This window comes from Fistularia commersonii, chromosome 27 (assembly GCF_037954325.1).
Source record: "Fistularia commersonii isolate RoL2024-O1a breed Wild chromosome 27, RoL_Fcom_v1.0, whole genome shotgun sequence".
NCBI lineage: Eukaryota > Metazoa > Chordata > Actinopteri > Syngnathiformes > Fistulariidae > Fistularia > Fistularia commersonii.
In genome coordinates this window covers 13,763,664-13,784,913 of record NC_141310.1, presented here as the reverse complement: position 1 = coordinate 13,784,913, position 21,250 = coordinate 13,763,664, and the positions used below count along the sequence as shown (strand labels likewise).

The 21,250-nt window shown below is 46.1% G+C and overlaps 3 protein-coding genes across 3 annotated transcripts in view; all 3 read left to right on the top strand.

Moving 5' to 3' along the window:
• The first annotated feature begins 1,633 nt into the window (after positions 1-1,633).
• Positions 1,634-5,965, top strand: cox5ab (cytochrome c oxidase subunit 5Ab). Its single transcript, XM_086175095.1, has 5 exons — positions 1,634-1,793; positions 4,191-4,331; positions 4,617-4,738; positions 5,440-5,562; positions 5,841-5,965. Exons 1-4 carry the CDS (start codon positions 1,721-1,723, stop codon positions 5,551-5,553), a joined length of 450 nt encoding a protein of 149 aa, XP_086031221.1. The 5' UTR covers positions 1,634-1,720; the 3' UTR covers positions 5,554-5,562; positions 5,841-5,965.
• A 2,314-nt stretch (positions 5,966-8,279) lies between these two features.
• fam219b (family with sequence similarity 219 member B) lies at positions 8,280-17,455 on the top strand. Its single transcript, XM_086175206.1, has 6 exons — positions 8,280-8,478; positions 9,115-9,247; positions 10,485-10,578; positions 10,670-10,747; positions 11,409-11,460; positions 14,660-17,455. The coding sequence occupies exons 1-6, from the start codon at positions 8,404-8,406 to the stop codon at positions 14,807-14,809; spliced, it is 582 nt and encodes a 193-aa protein (XP_086031332.1). The 5' UTR covers positions 8,280-8,403; the 3' UTR covers positions 14,810-17,455.
• Positions 17,456-18,776: 1,321 nt separating this feature from the next.
• The window catches only part of LOC147218090 (AT-rich interactive domain-containing protein 3B), a 56,875-nt gene continuing 54,401 nt past the window's right edge, over positions 18,777-21,250 (top strand). The window contains exons 1-2 of the mRNA XM_086175230.1: positions 18,777-19,201; positions 20,309-20,941. Coding sequence (XP_086031356.1) covers positions 19,166-19,201; positions 20,309-20,941 — 669 coding nt within the window. The 5' untranslated portion in view covers positions 18,777-19,165. The remainder of the gene's footprint in view (positions 19,202-20,308; positions 20,942-21,250) is intronic.

Below are 21,250 nucleotides of genomic sequence, written 5' to 3'. Positions count from 1 at the left end.
TGGCGTGGATTGTATAGAAAACCCACGCCTTATAATCAGGTGCGCCTTATAATCAGGTGCGCCTTATATGTGTGTTAAACACAATAATAGCACACATCACTGAGACTGCGCCTTATAGTGCAGTGCGCCTTATTGTTGTGAAAATACGGTATTTTATTCATTCATATTAGTTGTTATCCTTTTTATAATACAAACAAATCCACTTATATAACAATGCCTTCGTTGGGAAAAGAAGATAGAAAGATGAGGGAGGAAGAGGAGCAGAGAAGTGCAGCAGTACATTTCACTAATGGACATCCAGTGTGGTGGAGCTGAGCTTAGGGCGGATTACGGTTTGAAACGTCACTAAGAACACTCTCACACACACATACACACACACACACACTCCACAGGGTAATCCGCTATACGTTTGCTACATCCATTTCGTGGCTTCTCTACGTTCCAGTGAATCTTCCCAAAGAAACATAAAATGGATGAATGTTAAGCGGAAACCACCATATATTGCATTGGGTGTTTATTTCTAAAACGAAACATTTGAACTCGAAGAGGACACTTGTGTTGCCCCTCCTATGGAATTAATATCTGTCTTTAGAAAGTGGAATAACAACTGAATGGATAAATCATCTAACGGCTCCCTCCAGAGGCAGATGTGTGACATTACTCCTCCATGGCCGAGGTAAAGAGGTAGACTATTATCATTATTATTATTATTATTATTATTATTGTTGTTATTATTACTATTATTAGTAGTAGTATTAGTAGTAGTAGTATTTCAAGACATTATTGATTAAAAACAATTAGCCTATTATGATTTACATTTTAAAAAATCGTTTATTTTTTAAAGAAAATATTTTGCTAAAACACTGGAAATGGAATTAATATTTGTATATATGAGGCATTTTACTATTTTGATGTAGCTGATATTCTTATATCTCGATTGAAACACCAAACATCGTGTTTTTTATTGTGGTAACAGCGGATAATGTTGATTTTTGATGCACAACCGAGCCCAAAACGATCCAAAACATTTTCATAAAAAAACATTAAAACATTTAAAAACCTCAATCATAATAGTGCCACTATACAGAGCCTTCATTTGAAAGGTGTTTTCTAAAACACCAAACCTCGTGTTATTTATTATGTTTACCGCAGATAATATTGATTTTTGATGCACAACCAAGCTCTAAAACTTTCCAAAACATTTTTGTTTATTTTTAAAAATCTCAATTATGAAAGCACCATTATTCAAAGCTTTCATTTGGACTAATTTCTATTGAAAAATATATACCATTTTGGTCCAGCTGGTGTGTCCAAGACAATATTCTTATTTCTCTATTAAAACACCAAATCTCGTATTTTTTAGTGTGTTAACAGCGGATAATGTTGATTTTTGTATGCACAACCAAGCTTTAAAACTTTCCAAAACATTTTTGCTGTTTTTTTAAACATGTAAATTATAAAAGCGGTGCTATTCAAAGCCTTTATTTGAAATATATACATATTTATATAATGATAATATCTGGCCCAGTAATGAATCCAGCGACTTCCCGGTAGGAACGAATTCGGGGCAAACTTCTCCCACACACTTCTCCGAAGGTGACGTAGCCACGTCGTGAATCAGCGCCAGTCACGTGCCTGACGTAAACCACGTAGCGCCTGTCCGGTCCCCGGTCTTTCCCTAGCGGGCTGAGCGGTTACCGGTAGCCTCCACAGCGGCGCGATGTTCCGAGCGGTGTTCCGACTGTCGTCCGCGGGGTCCCGGGTTCTGGCCCGGTCACGACCCGTCTACCCAGGTAGGACCCGCTTCAACCCTAGCTCGGTTTTCCGGGAAACAGTTTTACTCGAGGGCGGCCGGGCGGACTCCGCTCCGCTAGCTGCCTAGCCTAGCCTAGCCTAGCTAGCATCCTGGCTGACTGTGAATGGGGAAGCTAGCCGGGGGTGACATTGAGTCCCGTTCCCGAGTTAAAGCCCCTGTCCCCGGGCTCCGGACGGCCGCTCCGGGCTCCTCTCACCCTCAGACCGGCGTTTAAACTACGAGGCGCCAAAACGAAACGACAAAGAGTCACGACCTTGCGATGACCCTCCTCTGTCGCTTCAAGAGCGTCCTCCGCCGCCGTTTGCGCGCAACCTTGCGAAAACCGTGCGCGGGGAAACCCGAACGATCGATCGCGTTATCGGCCCGGGATCGATACAGGTGAGGCCGGAGGACTTTGGAGGTTCAACCTGCTGGTGTTTCACCGAGTCACCCGTCGTTGTGCACTCATGTCACCTCAAGCCCAAGCTAGCGCCGCAATAGCACGTCAATTATTAAGAATAAGATGTGTATCAATGATGATTCATCCTGATATGTCTTGTAAAGACGTGCAAGCGATCATGCATTCAAACATCTGGGAAATTCAGGGTCTCAAAAGGACGTCCTGCGTGTTTGTCGTCCTCGGGAGGAACCCCACGCAGAATCACACCCAGTGGGAGGAAGAGGAGATCGACTTTATTGATCCCATCACGGGGAAATGAAGGTGTCACAGCAGCGTTAGATGGTAGTCACAACAGAAGAATATGCAAAGTAAACAGATGATATAATCCATACAATCTTCTTCTTTTCCTTTGGTCTTTTCCCTTCAGGGGTCGCCTTAGCAAATCCATCTTCTCCATCTCACCCCATTCTCTGGATCCTCCTGTCTCACACCAACTACCTTCATATCCTCTCTCACCAAATCCATCCATCTTCTCCTTGGTCTTCCTCTAGATGTCATATTCTAGCACCCGTCTACCAATTTACTCACTCTCCCTCCTCTGTCCGTGACCCAACCATCTCTTCTCTCCAAAACATCTACCATATGCCGTCCCTCTGGACTCATTCCTGATCCTCTCCATCCTGGTCACTCCCAAAGAGAACCTCCACATCTTCATCTCTGCCACCTCCAGCTCTGCCTCCTGTCTGTTGCTCATTGTCCCTGTTTGTTGATACAAAATCTAAAGAAATAATAGAAGTGCAGGGAATGATGATAGAAATAACAGTTGAACAGTGACCACAGCGTGGGTGGTAATAATGAAATGTTGCCATACTGCAAGGAGAAAGCGAACCGTTGCAGAACAGCTGTGGGTGAAATGTCCATCATCTTTTAGCTGTGATTGTGATCCGGATGAATCGAGGCTCTCGCGTCCACCAAAGAGGTTTCAATGGATTGAAGCTATTTGTAAAAAAAAAAGCAGTTGTAATCTATTACTCGTTCCACCAGTGCAGTTACTCTCATTAACAAGTGCAATGAGTTCTTATTCGCCCCTAAAAATGGCTTGAAATAACATCATTCGTGTACACGAGGCATCTTCAATATCCCTTTTTTTTTATCTTGATCTACTTTTTTCCTGCTTTTATTTCTATTTCTGCCATCTTATCGGTTGGGTTTCTGCCGCTGGCGGTTGAGGGATTGTGTAATTGCGTCGGAGCAGCGATGTGGTGGCGTAAGTCATGAGTTGTCCTCCAAAATGAGGTGTGGTGAAAAAGTCCCTGTGTGTAAACCACCTTCTTCCGTGTGTTCGTTTCAAACACGGCTGAAATGTCCCTTCAAGTTAATAATGAGCAGGTCGACACTGGGATCGCACCATTTTTATTTTCCTTAAACCATTTGGTGCCCTTTCCATTTTTAATAAAGGTGTGTCAGGTCATGAAATATGTAGAGCGCTTTCAAGTTGAAGATGAATGGTTCACATCCTGACCTTCAGTGTCCACAACGCATGCGTATCTACATATACATTTATACATTTCGACACTGACAAGGTGATAAAAGGGCTGCATGTGTGATTGATAAGCAAATAGATTGTAATAGATATTCATTTCACAAGGTGCTGAAATAGAGACAGAAAATAAACTGAGTAAATGAAAATCAAATGGCCATTTGGTTGTTGTGACGGATTTGCAGGGAGGGATTTCAAACCAAAAGCAGAAATGACCACACGTATGCTGCATCCATCGGGACTGACTGCCGATCAATACATCGGCTCCGATGGTTGTATCCGTGCGCCTGTTGTATTTTTTCAGTGCATTCATTATGACAACATTCGTCACAGAATGAAGATTCTCTGTTCAGCCCAATGTTAATTGCTGACCAAGATATTTAAGATAGGATAATTACACTTTTACATTTTAGCAGTTTTTATATGTGTTGTTTTATTTCTGCTTTGGTTCAAAGCTCATCTGCCGGTGTGTTCATCGGCGCCTGTGGCATCCAGATGTTACTCCCACGGTAAGGTGGAGACAGACGAGGAGTTCGACGCCCGCTGGGTCACCTACTTCAGCAAACCCGACATTGACGCCTGGGAACTGAAGAAAGGTTCGCTCTTATTTTAATACTTAAACTGCATCGAGCCTCGGGGGTTTCTCCTAAAACCTGACAGGTGCAGCTCTGGCTTGATGATCAAAATAAATAGTTCAACAATGTCACAGAGTTAATCAGACGCTTTTCTGAGTCGGGGAACGTAAGGACTGGAAAGTGAATTGCTTTTTTTTTTTTTTTTAATAGATTTGAACTGCTGTTTTTTCCAAACATGTTCATGATTGAAGGTTTCACCGCAGAGATATCCATCCCCTGACTCGAAATGGATTGGCTTCCCCGCAGGTATGAACACTCTGATCGGGTACGACCTGGTGCCAGAGGCCAAGATCCTGGACTCGGCGCTGCGGGCCTGCAGGAGACTGAACGACTTGGCCAGCGCCATCCGCATCCTGGAGGCCGTCAAGGTGAGCGAGCGCCGCTGGACCTGAACAACAACAACAACAACCAGACAAATCCATTTCAAGCAGGTTAAAATCGGCATGTCTAGATCACATGACCTGCAGATCATATGACTTGCAGACAGGAGGGGCAGCTCTTGATAAGAGCCCATTATAAATCTCGAGAGCTGCTCAGATAGGGGAAATCACATGTCTGACACACACCTATAAATGGAGTGTGTGTGTGTGTGTGCGCGCGCACATACAGCACTAACTTTGACAAATGATATAAGTTTGTAGCATTCATTGATTTTCATGCAGGGTTTTTTTGCTAATTCCTTTTTTAAAGTATTATTTAATGTTATAAACTCCCTACTAATTGCCAGTTTTTTTCCCAGCATGATTTATATGTATTTTGTCATTCCCTTGTGAATTTTTAATATGGGTTTCCTGCCCACGTTTGGGAGTTTTCCCTGTTTTTTCCAATTTGGGTGCAGCGGTGAGCTCTGAGTTCCAGGTTGCTCCATGTTCTCCTGCCTGGATCTTCTGTCTTCAGTCCAGAAACAGTTCTAGGTGTGAATGAGAGGGCAAGTGGTTGGATGTGGAACAGAGGACGCTCCAGGTTCCACAGCTGGGATGGGCTCCAGAGCAGCCGTAACCTTTTAAGCAGGATTATCAGTATGAATGAATGAAGACTCAACCCTGGACTTCTTCTTTCTGCCCTGAAGGACAAAGCCGGCCCCCACAAAGAGATCTACCCGTACCTGATCCAGGAGCTGCAGCCCACCCTGGCAGAACTTGGCATCTCCACACCAGAGGAGCTGGGCATCGACAAGTTATAGCCACTTCAGGTGAGCCACAATTCACCTAGCTGACTTTTCTTAACAAATGCGAGACTTCTAGATCACTTCTTGTAATTATTTTCAAAATATTTTTAAAATTTATTTCTGATTGTTTAAGTACATTTATGAAAACACGACAACTAGTATTTTTGGGTGACTGCACGAATGTGAATTGTGGATGTGTTCAGGAATGAGAGTGACAATCTAAAATTGCTGATCACAAACCAGCCCAGTGATGGAGAATCAGCCCAAACTGAAATCCCTTCTGTCACTCTTTCTTTCCTCAGGTCCTTTTGTTTGTGAAGAGATGACCTCTCCTTATTCTCTCCTGTCAAAGATATCTATATTGTTGATTCAATCCATGTTGTCCTGTTGTGTAAAAAATGGTGGACCTAATAAAGACTATTAAGAATGAACAATGTTTTTTTTCACTGCTCTGATTTGCTAATGAAGTTTACATTTGCATTTTTAAAAATTGTGTTTTTTTTGAATATATATACTCAGGTCAAAGAAGGAGAGGGGGAAGGAGTGTTTGGAAGCAGAGAGGAGAGGAAAGGAAAGAGCCTGGAACTGAGAGGAGGGACTTGGAATATCAGGACTATGACAGGAAAAGGTAGAGATGGTGGACATGATACAGAGAAGGAAGGTGGAGATACAGTGTGTCCAGGAGACCAGGTGGAAAGGTAGTAAGGCTAGAAGCTTAGGAGCAGCTTTAAGTTGTACTATTATGGTACTGACAAGAAGAGACATGGAGTAGGAGTTATCTTGAAGGAGGAGTTTGTCAGAAACGTCCTAGAGGTGAAAAGAATGTCAGATAGACTTATGAGTCTAAAATTGGAAATTGAAGGTGAGATGCTCAATGTTGTTAGCGGCTATGCCCCGCAGGTGGGATGTGAATCTGAGGAGAAGTAGTAGTTTTGGAATGAGTTAGATGAAGTGATGCAGAATATCCTCGGAGATCAGAGAGTGGTCATTGGTGCAGACTTCAATGGACATGTTGGTGAAGGCAATAGAGGGGATGAAGAAGTGATGGGCAGATTTGGTATCCAGGATAGGAATGCAGAGGGACAGATGGTGGTAGATTTTGCAAAAAGGATAGAAATGGCTGTAGTGAACAATTTTTCCAGAAAAAACAGGAACATAGGGTAACTTCTAAGAGCGGAGGTAGGAGCACGCAGGTAGACTACATCTTGTATAGACGAGGTAACCTGAAAGAGATTAGTGACTGCAAAGTAGTTGTAGGTGAGAGTGTAGCCAGACAGCATAGGATGGTGGCTTGTAGGATGACTCTGGTGACAAGGAAGATGAAGAGGACAAAGGCAGAGCAGAGGACAAAATGGTGGAAGCTGGAAAGGGTCTGAGTGGTCAGGGAGAGCTTCCACATGATTGGACAACAACAGCTAGTGTTAACAGGGAGACAGGTAGAAGAGTACTTGGTGTGTCATCTGGAAGGAAAGTAGATAAGGAGACTTGGTGGAATGAAGAAGTGCAGGAGCATAAACAGAAAGTGGAGGCCTGAAAAGAACAGACAGTACAGGGAGATAAAATGTAAGGTAAAGATAGAAGTCATTGACAGAGGAGGGAGAGTGGATATATTGGTAGACGGATGCTGGAATTGGAGATGCCAGACAGGAAGTCTCGAGGACGACCAAGATTTATGAAGATTTATGGATGTAGTGAGAGAATATATGAAGGTAGTTGGTGCGAGAGGAGGATACAGAGAATTGCGTTAGATGGAGAAAATTGATTTGCTGTGGCGACCCCTGAATGGAAAAGACGAAAGGAGAAGAAGATATGTTCTGAAAATTTGGGCCTATCGTGTGCTAATTGCAATTGTTTCTGCACAAACCTGCCAGGCTTGTATCAGTAATTTTTGTATGGGAGAGGATCCTCGTGTTAATTTGTGCTGGATTTTCCTGGAAATGATCTGTTCCCGTCTCAAGTGGCGGTTTTACGTTGCATTTTAACTCGTGGTTGTTCCCCCTCACCCTCCAGAGGGCGCTCGTTAGGGGGAAACCGCAAAAGCTCACATTTGTTCAACTGAGTATTTTGATTTATACACTCATGAATTACAGTTGTTTACTCGATTTTAAAGCTAATGATTTATTTTAAGTAGAAGAGAATAGTTATGTTTCTATAAATTCATGTAATCTGACGGTGGACATGAAGGGTATATTTGTAAACTAATTTTGAGAAATGAAGTCCAGTGGCCACGATAAGACTTGACAAGGAGTCAAGGAAGGTTTTTTTAAGCTTGACAAAAAGTGTATTTTAAGGGAAACGTTCTGAGATTTTAACAACCCTTCTTTATCCATATAGAATACTTTGTAAAGCCTCTGAGAAAGAGTTTTTTTTTGGGGGGGGGAGATAAAATATACTTTATTCTTCTCCATCGGGGAAATTTCTTTGTCACAGCAGCGCAACAGTTATATCGAAAAAGTAAAATAATTCTAAATAGAAAGACAGAAGATAGCAAGACATCCACGAATAAATGGACAGCAGACAACAACATCGGGGATAACAAAGGGTGAAAAATACAACCAATGATAAATTAGTCAATTATGTACAATTATTTATCAAAATACAATTTAAATGTGTCTGCTTTATCATGTTAAAATATATATTTATAGTTTATATTTACACACGAAAAAAAGACAAACGGACGCGGTGTTTCCGTGTTTTTGGTGTCACCTTTTATTTTGAAAGTTCACCCGGAAGTGCTTCGAACCGGCCAGCCGGTCGCCGCCTGTAGCTCCCCAGGCTGCCTCCCTGCCCCCGAGAAAAACAACAAAGTTGCCGCCGCCTCGCCATGTCTCTCCTGCGGCGGAAATTGTGACGAAAGACGCCGAAATGATGAACGACATCATAGAAGAACCGGAGAAGGACAACCTGCTGGACGCGAATACTAAGGCACAAGTTTTGACGGTAATGATAGCGAGGCTAACGGAGCTAACGCTAGCTTGCGGTCGTATAATAGCGAAGACGGTAGCGGTCTAGCCTAGCCTAGCCTAGCCTTAGCCCTAGTTGTAGCGTTAGCCCTAGCGATAGCCTTAGCCCCAGCCTTAGCCATAGCCCTATCCTTAGCTCTAGCCGTAGCCTTAGCCTAGCCTAGCCTAGCCAGTGATGTTGACAGTTGTCGAGAAGCAACGCCCATACAAAATCATTTCTTGATTTGGGGCTTTCTGGTCGTCGGCGATCGTATTATGGTTCGACCCTTGAAACCGATAATTGTTCTTATTGTATGCTTGATCAGATAAACCGTAAAATAACTTTTTTTCCTACCTCTTAATGCAAGAGAAATTCTCAGGCAGCCTCTGGAAATGTTCCCAAATTGATTTATACATTCAGCTTCTGCCAGCACACACTATAGCATCTTCCATTAGTTCATACAGTGAACATTTTTGTTTTTATTGGAAGAACATGCAAGCAGTTTATCGACTTGGTGTCTGCGCATTGTAAGACACACATCAATTTTATGGTCTGTGCTGTCATGACACGAGGAGTGATCGTAAACACACCTACAGTGTGTGTAATGTGGGATTATTCATCCCTGCACCCTAGGGTCCAAGCGGCGGCAGCAGTAGCGGCAGCGGCAGCGGCACAAGGCCAAAGACCACTGATGGAGGCATCAGGCCGCTGGAGAAAAGAGGACCTTACATCATGTCCAGAGCCCCGGCCATCCACCTCAAACTACGTGAGTGTTTTCTCCCTCGTTGTCACAGATGTCAACCGGTTTGTTGTTTTATGATCTCGGTCGGGCTCCACGCTGTTGTATCTTGGACAAAGTTGGGATGTGTGTGTGGGGGGGTGAAGAATCAGGAACGCGAGCTTGAGTCACGTCACATGGATGAGCAGCATCGATTTCACGCGTTTAGTGGAGAAAAATCTCCAGCTTGATGTGTCGCAAAACCCTGTTTTGTTGTGTAAAGCAGGGTGTCTCAAAGCTGGAGCCGGGACAGATTGTCAGCTTGATGAGTTCAAATCAAATATCATGAATGATGAGGCACTGTGGTGGACCCAGAACACGCCGGAGGGATTATACATCCTGTTTTGGATCCCACATGAGGAGTTACAGGGTGATGTGGAGACAGGGACATCTGGGTGGACCGCCGCGGTCTGTTGCCATGGTAACACAGCACAGGATAAACCGTTTGACAATTAATGAATGAATAAAATCAGCACGGATCCCCTTTTTTCTAGGGTAAGTCAGTGAATCATGACAGGATGTCGACAGTATTTTGGTGTGATGATAACTCACAGCCGCCCATCACCCACAGAAAATAATCCAAAAAAAGATCATTTAACCCTGCAGACACCTTTGCCTTCCATTCCACATAGATAATGTTCAACTTCACTGTTATTACGTATGTACTAGTGCAGTTTAGCATGTCAGGTGCAAATATAAGGAATGAGTCAAAAGCAAGTACAGAGTATATTATGTCAATAATTTACATGTGATTTACAGATAGGGTACGCTGAACATATAGAGATGGATATGTGCAATAAGTACTGTAATTTCCGGACTATTGAGCGCGAAAAAGATGAATAATAAATAAGACAAGGAAAAGTATCCATCCATCCATTTTCTATCTCCGCTTTGTCCTCCTCCAGCTGATGGCTATCTTGGTATTCCTTCTGCGCACTAAAAACAGCCTCAGAATATCACTCTCATCTCATCGGTCCAATGTGACGAGGCTAAATTTTTTAATGGTGTGAAATTGTTAGTCCAAAAAAATGTTTTAGTTTAGCCGCATGGTTGTTTAAGCCGCAGTGTTCAAAGCGTGTGGAAAAAGTAGCCGCTTATTGTCCGGAAATGACGGTATAAACGTGCAGGTGATAAGCTATGGCACACAAAAAGTACAGTTGAAATTGACATTAGGAAGTAAATCAATACATGGACAGTCGATCACGCTAACGGCTGCGTGTTGCAGAGAAACACCGTGAGATGGCCCGGAGAGCCCTGAAGAAGAAGGCCCTCTCGCCTGGACCTCCGGTGGTGCATCAGCCCCGGCAAGGAGGCAAGAGGTGAGGAGGAAGAGGACGAGGAGGAGGACGTTTGCCGTGCAGTGGGTTAGCATGACGGACTCATTCTTTCTCTCTGATTGGTCGCTTCCAGGAAGGTGAAGTACAACAAGGGCTACACTGCGCTGAGTCAGCAGGCCGAGGACACGTTGGTGGCGCTGGAGACGGACAGGTGAGGTCCACCCGCTGCTCTGGTGGTGAAGAAGCAGGATTGTAATGTGGCCAGCGGCCGGGGGGGGCGTGACTTCCTCCTTGTGCAAGACCATTTGGAAATATTATGATTACAACATTCTGAAACTTCCCTTTGTATTTTCAAATAGAACACAAAATTCACCAGAAGAAGAAACTGATTTTTGTTAATGGGAACTCTGAATATTTAGTGTTCCTCAGATGATAGATTTTAGCAGCAGTGATGGCACATTAATTTTCTGCACGATGTTTTGGAGGTCAGGGATCATCAGGCATGAGGGTTGAAGGCGCTGCCATCGTCTCAACAGCCGTTGCTTGTTGTTGTAACTTCTGGGGACTGATAAGGGGCCCTGGTCAACCTCTTCACTCTTTACACACACACACACACACACACACACACACACACACACACAGGAAGGGAAACATGCAGTTTCTGGTTAAAAAACTAAACATGTGCATGTTTTATATAAAAGGCGTCACCTGTGGGCTGTCTTAGGCCGCCAGGAAGTTGAAATAGGACTGGGTTCTACTCAGATTCACTTTATTTGGAGAGGCAGAGGGAAGATGAGGGGAAAAAAAATGATTTGTTGCAAGACGTGTCGATTTGGATTAATGGGCGTGACTTTTCCTTCCTGTGGTTGCAGCGATGAGGAGGTGGACTTCGAGCAGTACTCCTCAGGATACTCCTCGGCCGAGGTGGGTCACACACATCCCCCTCACACACACACATTCAGGAAGCAGAGGCTGGTTTTTATCCTGCCGTCACGTTCACCGGTGTGGTCTGGTCTTCATTTCTGTCTTACTGCAAAGCACTGGGGCCACACTGAATGGGGAAAAATGCTCACACCAGCCAAACAAATCCATAATAAAGAAAAAAAAACATAAATGTCACATTTTGGGAGGAAATTAATTTTATAGAATTAAGACCAGACATTTCATCTTGAAAGGCAAAGCTTATCTTTATTAGAACAAGTATAACAGTTAAGCAGCGGCTCCACTTAATCCTCTCCATCTCAGCGCACGTTTTCAGCATGCGAGCTACTCATAAAATGACCAAGTCAAAATGATCTACCCACAACAAAAATTCAAGACATTCTTTATATGTACAATGTATGTTCATGTACCTTGCATAACTCCATGAGTCAATATTGCACAACGCAAAATAATTATTTTCAGCAAAGTTGACTCGCTGTGGCGACCCCTGACGGGAAAAGCCGAAAGAAGAAGAAGAAGAAGAAGAAGACAAAATAATTATTTTCATTTTTTGTCATTACCGAAGTTCACTGTGATGACTTGCACTGAATTGAATCATAGTCCAGACAGTAGCTGCTTCCAGCGGACCTTATCAATGATGACGTGACTCACCGGAACCAGGCTTCGGTCGCGGCTTTCGCTTTAGAAGTATGTTGTGTGAAAAGTGACGCACTTCGAAAATGTCATCGTGATAAAAAGTCCTCCTCCCATTCTATATGAAAGTGATATGTTTTCGTCCTCTTACTTGGTCCGGCTCCCCCACTCATTTTATACGCTTTCTTAAGTTTAAGGGGAAAAAACCGAGGGCTAAAAATCAGAGGTGACTTGCTGACTAGCTTGTTAGTTTTGCTGCACTTGGCGCCGTTGTTTGTGCATGTAGAGTGACCTCAGTGTCAGTGCGTGCCATCTGACCGGCTGCCCTGTATATCCATCAAGCGACAGGATGCACGATAGGCTGACGTCTATTCTTTTTAATGGCATGTGATCTACCAGTAGGAGCTTTGGCATCGACCGGTAGATCGGCGTATTGAGCACCCCTGCTCTGAACACTACCGCAGGGTAGTAATAACATTAGAAGGGAAAACAACAGACTGAACAGGTGTCTGGTATGAACAGTTATACAGATAATTAGCATAAATAATATAGCACAACAAGTTTAGCAAACTCTTCATCTCACTCCAAATCACTAAATCCATTCTTCATCCTCCGTGTGACTTCCGAGCGACTCGGCCCACTCCAGAGGTAGACGGCGCTCCGCTTCCTCTTCTGCGAGGCTGTTCTTGGGCCGTCGTCGTCCGTGCTCTGATGGAGAGGCGGTTGCGTAGCATGAAGCGCTAACACCAAGGAGGTCCTCCTCTAAAGTCATTTGTATTCTCGCCGTCGCCATTCATCGTCGACCCGCCTCTGCCAGCAGCACTCTGGTCAAGCACCTAAGGGTGAACTCGGTCCTTAAGCGAGCTGGACAGCTAGCTTTTAGCCCGTGATTAGCTTTCTTAGTTTTTTCTTAAATGCTCGATAACCGTTTTCGGTTGCGTATTTCACTCCCAGCATCTTATAATCTGCAGAATATGATTTTGTATATGATTTCTTTTTGGGGGCATTTGTGTTTGGTCTTTCTTTAACTTTTTAATGTTCAGAGGTACACGAGTAAAAGGAGTAGCAGATTCTGGCACACAAGCCTAGAGCACACTTTCACAACATGTGAAATGATATATTTTAATATATGTTGCACCTGAGTTTAAATCTCAGGACCAGCCAAACCATGAAAAAAAAAATTAGACTTAAAGTCTGAAAAATATGGTAATAAAGAAACAGAGTTCAAGGAATGAATTCCTGGCCCAGAAGAGCAGAATCAAATGATTACTGTCAGAACGTCTGGACTTTCCAAGAAGAAAGATGGATTGTCATCAGTGCGGTTTTGATGAAATGACAGAAATGTTCAGTTATTGCAAGAATAAAAATCACAATTATTGGATTAGGTCCTGTGGCTGGTCCAGGTTGAGCCAATAGCAGCTGTGATAGACTCCAGCAGAAAATGAATGAATATATTTGAGATATTATACAGATATTATACAGATATTACACAGATAATTGAGAACAAACTGGAAGTGTGCCTTTGGCGCCCCCTAGTGGCTGTTTAAGGAACCACACCCTGCCCTGAAGGCCGTGTCAGTTACTTCACAAACATCTGATCATTTCAAAGATCTTCTTCTTCACGTACATGAACCTGTGCTGTGGCTTTAGGATTCAGACCCCCCTGGGATTATTTCCGTTATGTGACAGATTATTAGATTAGTCACAAACTGCATTATAACACAGTTTGTCCTGAACTGTCAACTGAATAATAGATTGTTTTCTCCCCACTGCCGAGAAGGTCCTGCATCTCAGCTGAAACCTCACTCTGTGCTGAGTGTTGGCTGGAGCTCTGAGCTTTCACCCACTCTGTGTGTGTGTGTGTGTGTGTGTGTGTGTGTGTGTGTGTGTGTGTTCCCGTCGGTCAGAGTGACGTCTCCTTCTGGAGATTGGCTTGGACGCCACTGACAGCTGCTGGAATGCCTCGCTGCCAAAACCTCAGAGAGCCCCGGCTGTGTGTGTTCCCGTGTGTGTGTGTGTGTGTGTGTGTGTGTGTGTGTGTTCCTGTGTGTGAAAAGTCTGGCTGCCAAATCTTTCCCTCGCTCTGCCGCTGCAGTCCAAGTTTGTTCAGGGATTCCTCCAGCTGTGTGCGGTGGTCTAGACAGCCAGAGGAGGACCCAGGCGTGGGGAAAGCGCTCAATGGGCGGAAAAGAACTACAACAATGGCGGCGTGTTTGCTGAGACTAAGAAGAAGAGGAGAAGGACGCCGCTGAGAACCTGCCAGATCTCATCAGCTGACCCGTTCGGCTCCGGATTTGACTCCCCGACCCCAGTTTGTTTGTCGACTCCTCGACAGCCATGTTTGTAGTTTCATGTGAATCAACAGATCCGAGGCCGAACGCCGTCGAACTACAACTGCGGCTTCTGGTCGCTCGTGATCCCATTCAGCAGGAGCTGCCGCCCGGCGCCTTCGCCGCACCTTCTCCTTGTCCACGGACTCGCAGAGCTTCCCGGAGTGAGAAGGTTTCCGGACGTTCTCTTCTGATGCGCGTGTGTGTTCTGTCCTCAGGTCCATCCAGACTTAAGCCGGCAGCTGCTCCAGGACGGCTACCGTCTGGACGAGATCCCCGACGACGAAGACCTGGACCTGATCCCGCCCAAAGCCCTGGGCTCCTCGGTGTGCTGCTGCTCGGAGGGCCCGTCCTGCTCCACGCAGTGACTCTCAGGACGACACCGGACGGACGGCAAGACCAGCCTTAGAAGACACTGTGACCCCGAAGGCCCGAGCCGGTCTCCGGCCGGACGTCCTTCCTGGAGGCGCTTTATACTTCTGCGTGGGATCCCACGTGGGCCGGGCCTGAACGCGGCCCCGCCGGAGGCTCCCGGGGTTCTTGGCATCGAGACGAGCCGTTCAGGGACGACACGGATTGAACTCAGAAGTATAAATCAGCCTTAAATGAAGAAACACACACACGCGCACTGTTCCACTAACCCTTGGTTTACCTGCATCGTCCTCCAGGTGAGGCCGCGTGTCGATGCTCGTTACACGTTAGCGAACAGGAAGCGCGCCGTCGGCCGAGGCCGTCTCGACTTCTGCCCAGGTTTTTTTTTGTTTTTTCCCCGACGGCCATCAAACGCAACATGTTACCGTTGGCGACGCGGGCGAATGAGTTACTGAAGTGTTTTGCTGCTGAATTGATTCCTGACTGCTCTGATATTTGGCCAGGGAAAAATAAAGCCATTTAGGCTGAAAACCAAATTTATATTCCGGATTACAACTTTTTGGTTTTGTCGTTGCAAAAACAGCCCGGAGGCCGACGGAGGCGTGTTTGATCTGCGCGGGGAAACATTTAGCCGCGAGCTGGAAGTTATTTGTCGCCCGTTCGTCGACATCGGGCGCCCAATTCTCATCGCTCCTGTCAATATTTGGTTTTATTGAACTTGTCGGGTCTTTGAGTTTCCTGAGATTCCTGTTTAGTTAACTGTCACCGGGGGATTTTCTCTGAGCACACAACTGAACGCCAAACTGGATTTGAATCCGTGGGAGAATCAGTTGGCAAAGCGGAAGCGGGTGAGAGTTCTCCGGTTGACGGACACGCCAACGTCCCCGCCGAACGCCGGGCCGGACGTCCTTATCACGTCCCATTTATGGATTTTGTCTTTGAATCCGTGTCGGAGACTCGGCAGCAGGACAAATGGGCAGAAGGTGAAGAATAACCTGAAAGAAATGGCTTCACACTTGCAAAAAACTGGAAACTTACTGGGAAAAACTGTAAATTTCCAGGGAAGTAAAAAAAACAAAAACACCAGATACCAGCTCAGATAAAAACCATCACCTCTTCGCATCAGTAACAACTTGGTAATTAGACCTTTACCAGGTATTGATAGGGAATGTGATTATCCAGGTTTTTACAGCGTGCGCGTGCAGGTTTCAACCAAATCACGTTTTTCGGACAATCTGCACCGGCCCTCGTCGGTGGAAGAGAAACTTAAGCTTCAGACTTTGGGTTCCTTAAACTCACGGCACACTTTCAGTCCCCATGTCAACATATATATACATATATATATATGTATATGCATTAAAACGAATACATATATATATATGTATGTGTGTGTGTGTATGTAGTTGTGTTACTGTTGTGTCTTGAGACAAAATATCTGGACGTGGACGATCTTGATGTAAACCAAAAACACAGCAAAGCTCCCGACCTCCTGCCCTTCCCTCCGGTCGCGATTGTTTTCGGGGAAAAAAAATTATTTATCGACGGGTCGTCCTCTCATCTGCGAATGCCGAAGCAGACAAAGAGGAACATATTAAAAGAGGGAGGTGGCGCGCGCGCATGTGATAAGGAAGCGTTGGGCGAAGGTGTGTGCGGTGCAGATACTCACGCCGGGTCTCGCTGGCGCCGATAAGAGGTGGAAAGCAAACGAGAGGGTTCTCAAATTGTACTTTCACCCTTTAATATTCCATGGGGGGCGTTTGGTGCTACTCTTATTCAAAATAATATATATATATACATATATACATGTATATGTATGTTTTTGGCCCTGATTGTTCACTCCCATGGAGTGCTCAGTCACACACACTCCTGTACAGTTTCATCCAAATGATTTGGACAAAAAAAAAAAAGATCAGAAAGCCTCTCCCGACAAAGGACCTTTTTGTACCAGGGACCGCTTTCACAAATGGAAATGTTTGTGGATCGAGACGCGGGGGTTCAAATCATAAAAAATACAACCATTACACTTTATATTTATGTGCGTCAGGAAGGTGAAAGCGGAAACAGTAGTTTTTTTCAAAATAAGATCCGGAAGGTGGGATGAAAAGACTCATTTGTACCGTGCGGGTATCGGGGACCACCGGTTTCTTCGGTTCGGTTAAACCGAGGAATCGCATTTTAACGAACTCTTAAAGCCAAATAAGCTTTGGGATTTAAATCAGGAATAAAAGAAACGAAACAAATAGTGATTTTGTCAAGCTGTCGATGACGGGACGCAGAGGATTTCCAAATAAATGCCCACGACTCACACAGTCCTCGCTCCGTTTCGGCTCCAAAACGGGATGTTTCAAGTTGTTACTCTTGCGGGCGCCGGGTTTCTCACCTCGGATTTAGGGATTCTGTCAATCGCGGCCCGAGACCCGCGTGACCTTTGACCCGGGATTCAGAAAGTAGCAGGTACACTCGACTCACCTGTGCTATGCAACTATTGGGACAATCGGCGTGGTATTACGGCGTTACTACGGTTGTGTTACTGAGTGCTTCATGCAATAAGAGGTTATCTTACGACTGTAAACACTAATATCCTTTCTTATCGATTGTACCGTTTATTGCTTTACATGATCAAATAAAGTTTGGTTATCTAAGCCGTTCTTCCCTTTTCAGCCCGTTGGGAAAATCTCGTCCCGAGATCTCCGGAGAAACGGGCGTAAGGAGGACATTCGAAAACGACCGCAGGCAAAGTTTAATCAAATTAAAAATGAATACGGACTGCATGATGGGCAGATAGATGGAGGTGGGACGAATGGGATGGGAGAGAGAAATGGGTGGATGGATTGATAAAGTCATAAAATGAAAAAATAAATACACACTGAAGGATGGAATCACAGACAGAAACATGAACCGATAGATAGATAGATAGATAGATAGATAGATAGATAGATAGATAGATAGATAGAATGTTGTTCCTTTTTATGAAGTCACAAACCCAGCTGGCTTAAAGCTCCCTCCCAGACAGAAAAACACACACCTCTATGACAAAGTGTGTGTGTTTTGGCGCCTGAGAAGAGAAGCGGGGCTTCCTCCTCCAACTCCTCCTCCACCTCCTCCTCCTCCAACTTCTCCTCATCTTTCCCAGGGTTGGAAATGCCGTTGTGTTTGGGCCCTCAGGGCTTCCGTACCGATCACGTCCCCGTGCAAACACTGGCCAAATTACTGGTGCATGAAATGAACAACTGAATGCAATAGTTCCACGGTTAACAGCTTTTTAGTTTTTTTTTTTTGTTACTATTATTCTCCTCTCCCGGGCATGTTGTGCAAACGCCCCCCGGGAGCCGCGCACTCACACACTGCCATCTGTAACCGTGTTTGATCAACGGCGTGAAAGCAGAGTTTGCATTGACACATGCACAAATACGCTCACATTTTTAATGAGCGGAAACTCAAATACTCAACTGTAAGAACGGGACGTCAAAAACATGTTTATGACTAATGTGTGTGTGTATGTGTGTATGTGTGTGTGTGTGCGCGCTTTTTCTATTAAAACTCGGTGTTGCAATTCCGCTTCTGTCCACGAGGGGGCAGCACGGAGCCGAGCTACCGGACGCTCTTATCTGCAAAACGCTTTATTTTTCATGAAATACTTCTAATAAAATGAAACAAAAATGTGCATTTGATTTGATTTGCCGAGTAAACAGCGGACATCCGATAACATATCTTAAAAGAAAAGCGAGTGGCTGCTGATTATCATCGATAATCCTCATAGATTGTGAGCTGGAATGAATCTTTCCCTTTTTTTCCATCATTTTTATTTATTTCTTTTTAATGAAAATGTGCTTTAGAGGTTTATTCCCGCACCGCACCGCACCGGAGCGGGGAGGGAGGGGGACTTGTTGCTGCTGCTGCTGCGGGGCGGGCCTCCTGCGGAGGAGGACCAGCAGGGAGGGGGGCGGGTGGAGGGAGTTACCCCGGGGCCCCCCTCTCCTCTGCCGGCCGAGCATTGGCAGCGGAGCCCGGAGCGGCCGCGGAGCGACGGAGGGAGGATTTTTATTTATTTTAATTTTTTTTTTTAATTTGCGCCCGAAACCGACGAAACACTTTGCGGCCTTTTTTTTTTTAAATCCCTTTACTTTTCTTTTTTTTAAAAAAGAAAAGAAAACAAAACAAAACAAAAAAACAAACAAATCCTCCTTCTTCCGGTCCGGTCCGGTCGGAGTGGCCCGGCGCGTGCGTGTGCGCGTCCCCGCCCGGCTCCCTCCTCCCCGTGCGTGCACGCGCGCCCGCGCATGCGTGTGTTTACAAGTGTTTGAACGAGTGCCAGGAGCGAAGGGACGAAGGAAGGAAGGAAGGAAGGAGGGATGGTGGATAACTCCGGCAGCAGCAAGGCGCAAATGGTGAGGAAAAAAACAAAACAAAACAAACAACAACAAAACAACTAAAAAAAAAAAAGAAGAAAAAAAAACGCGATTTTTTTCCCTTTTTCTTCTTTTTTTTTTTTTTTTAACCGCCTTTCCTTCCCTCCTTTCCTTCCCTCCTTTCCTTCCTCCTCTTCAATGTGAGTGCGGCGGAAAGGGAAAAAGTGCGGTTGATAAAGGAGTTGTTCTCGGCTTCTCCTCCCTCCTCTTCCCTCGCTGGCCACCGGCGTGTCGGTGAAAGTGTGTCCCCACACCCCCTCCGCGCTCGGAGCGACGTTTAACGCCGTTTATTTTCATTTTTTTGGGGCTTATTTTCGAGGAGGAAAGAAAGAAGGAAGGAAGGAGGGAAGGAGGGGGTCGTTAGCTAAAGTGCGGAAACGGTGTTGCATTCGGGACACTTTGGCTAATTTGTTTTCCGCAACCGCCGCCACCGACCAGCCGGGTAACAGGTCAGTTAATACATCTTGTGTCGCAGAAAAAAAGGAGAAATTTAGTTTCACGATCCTCCGAAGGGTCGGTTGAAGTGTTCGATATCGACCCCGGTGGGTGTTAGTGGTTTTAAGCACGTCGGGAATGCCGTGTCATGGAGGCGGCGGGGGGAGAGGGTCTCGGTAGCGCGGATTCCGAGGGGTCATTGAACGCAACTGATCCACCTCGCCGCTGCTAGCAAACACTTCCCGTGCTTTGCCTTCACATTTATAAACATTTACAAACATTACAAGCTCGGTAGGATGATTATTTCGCCGATTCTCACACATGCAGGTTCGTGTTGACACACAACTCGGCCCGCCGGGTGTTTGTGCTGTTGAAAGTGTGTATCAGGAAATGTTTATAACACACCTTTTGCGAGGAGCCTTATCTTCTGCAAGTGGCTCTTTCTTCAGTTATATTTTTGCATGTTGTTAAATACATGAATCTGATTTAAATTTTACACATTGTTGCGTGTAAACGACTGTTTGTGTGTGTGTGTGTGTGTGTGTGTGCGTGGGGGCGGGGCTTAGACAAGTGTAATTGCCTCCTCTCATAATGATATAAATTGTTGCTTCGATGTGGCGGATCATCTTCTCCTTGTCATCTGTCCTTCAGCCCAGCATGTCTCAAGAGCCTGGCGTGGCCTTTCCCCAGAGCACCTCCACGGGGGGGATGAAGCTGGAGGCGGTGATGGAGCAGCTCCAGCGCCAGCAGCAGGCCCGGCTGGAGATGGAGCGCAAAGAGAGGAAGCTCCGCGAGGCGCACATCATGTACGCCCAGCAGGTGGCCGCTCAGCAGGCCATCCTGGCCGCCACCCGGGCGTCCGGCGCCGGCTTCATGAGCAAAGGTCTGGCCGGGGTGGTGCCCGGCGGCGTGCTGCCGCCCCGCGTGTCCAACCAGAGCAGCGTGGACTCTGAAAGGGAGGACGACGAGGACAGGGGTCGGGACTCGGGCGACGAGGACGACGACGGCGAGATGATGGACGGGGACGAGCGCAGCGACGAGGAGGAGGGCGGCACCAGCGGCCTGGAGTTCCTCCGCAAGCAGACCCTGGCTCTGCAGCAGAACGCCTCCCGCGTCCCGCCGCGCCCCTTCGCCAGCTACTCCGCCTCGGCGCCGCAGAGAGCCGCCTCGCCGCCCATCAGGGTGAAGCAGGAGCCCGACGAGGGCCTGTCGCCGGCCGGCCCTCACTCCGCCACCTCCCCGAACGGACAGGCGGACTGGGGCTACGACGACCACTTCAGACAGGTGAGTTCGCTTCCCGACGAACGGAAGACGGAAAGAAAACGTCGACCGCGGCGATCTGCCTCGACCCGTCGCGTTCGTCGCCCCTTCGGAGGGAAGCTCGGGTTCTCGGGCGGAATCCGAGGGTCGCCGTTCGACCGATTCACGCCGCTTTTCTCATGGTGAGGCTCCGCTTCATATCCACATCCTCTCGTGACACCAATCACCTCTCCGGCGCTCCTGTTTGATTTTTTTTTTTTTCCACCCCAGACATCTTGATGAGCGTCGGCTTTGCATACAGGCTTTGACGCTCATTGTGTCTCGGCGTGCGTC

Coding starts and splice junctions, on each gene's coding strand:
- cox5ab (XM_086175095.1), top strand. CDS start 1,721: ATGTTCCGAGCGGTGTTCCGACTGTCGTCCGCGGGGTCCCGGGTTCTG. Junction 1,794..4,190: donor GTCACGACCCGTCTACCCAG/GTAGGACCCGCT, acceptor TTTGGTTCAAAG/CTCATCTGCCGGTGTGTTCA. Junction 4,332..4,616: donor CGCCTGGGAACTGAAGAAAG/GTTCGCTCTTAT, acceptor GCTTCCCCGCAG/GTATGAACACTCTGATCGGG.
- fam219b (XM_086175206.1), top strand. CDS start 8,404: ATGATGAACGACATCATAGAAGAACCGGAGAAGGACAACCTGCTGGAC. Junction 10,579..10,669: donor CCCCGGCAAGGAGGCAAGAG/GTGAGGAGGAAG, acceptor GGTCGCTTCCAG/GAAGGTGAAGTACAACAAGG. Junction 10,748..11,408: donor GTGGCGCTGGAGACGGACAG/GTGAGGTCCACC, acceptor CTGTGGTTGCAG/CGATGAGGAGGTGGACTTCG.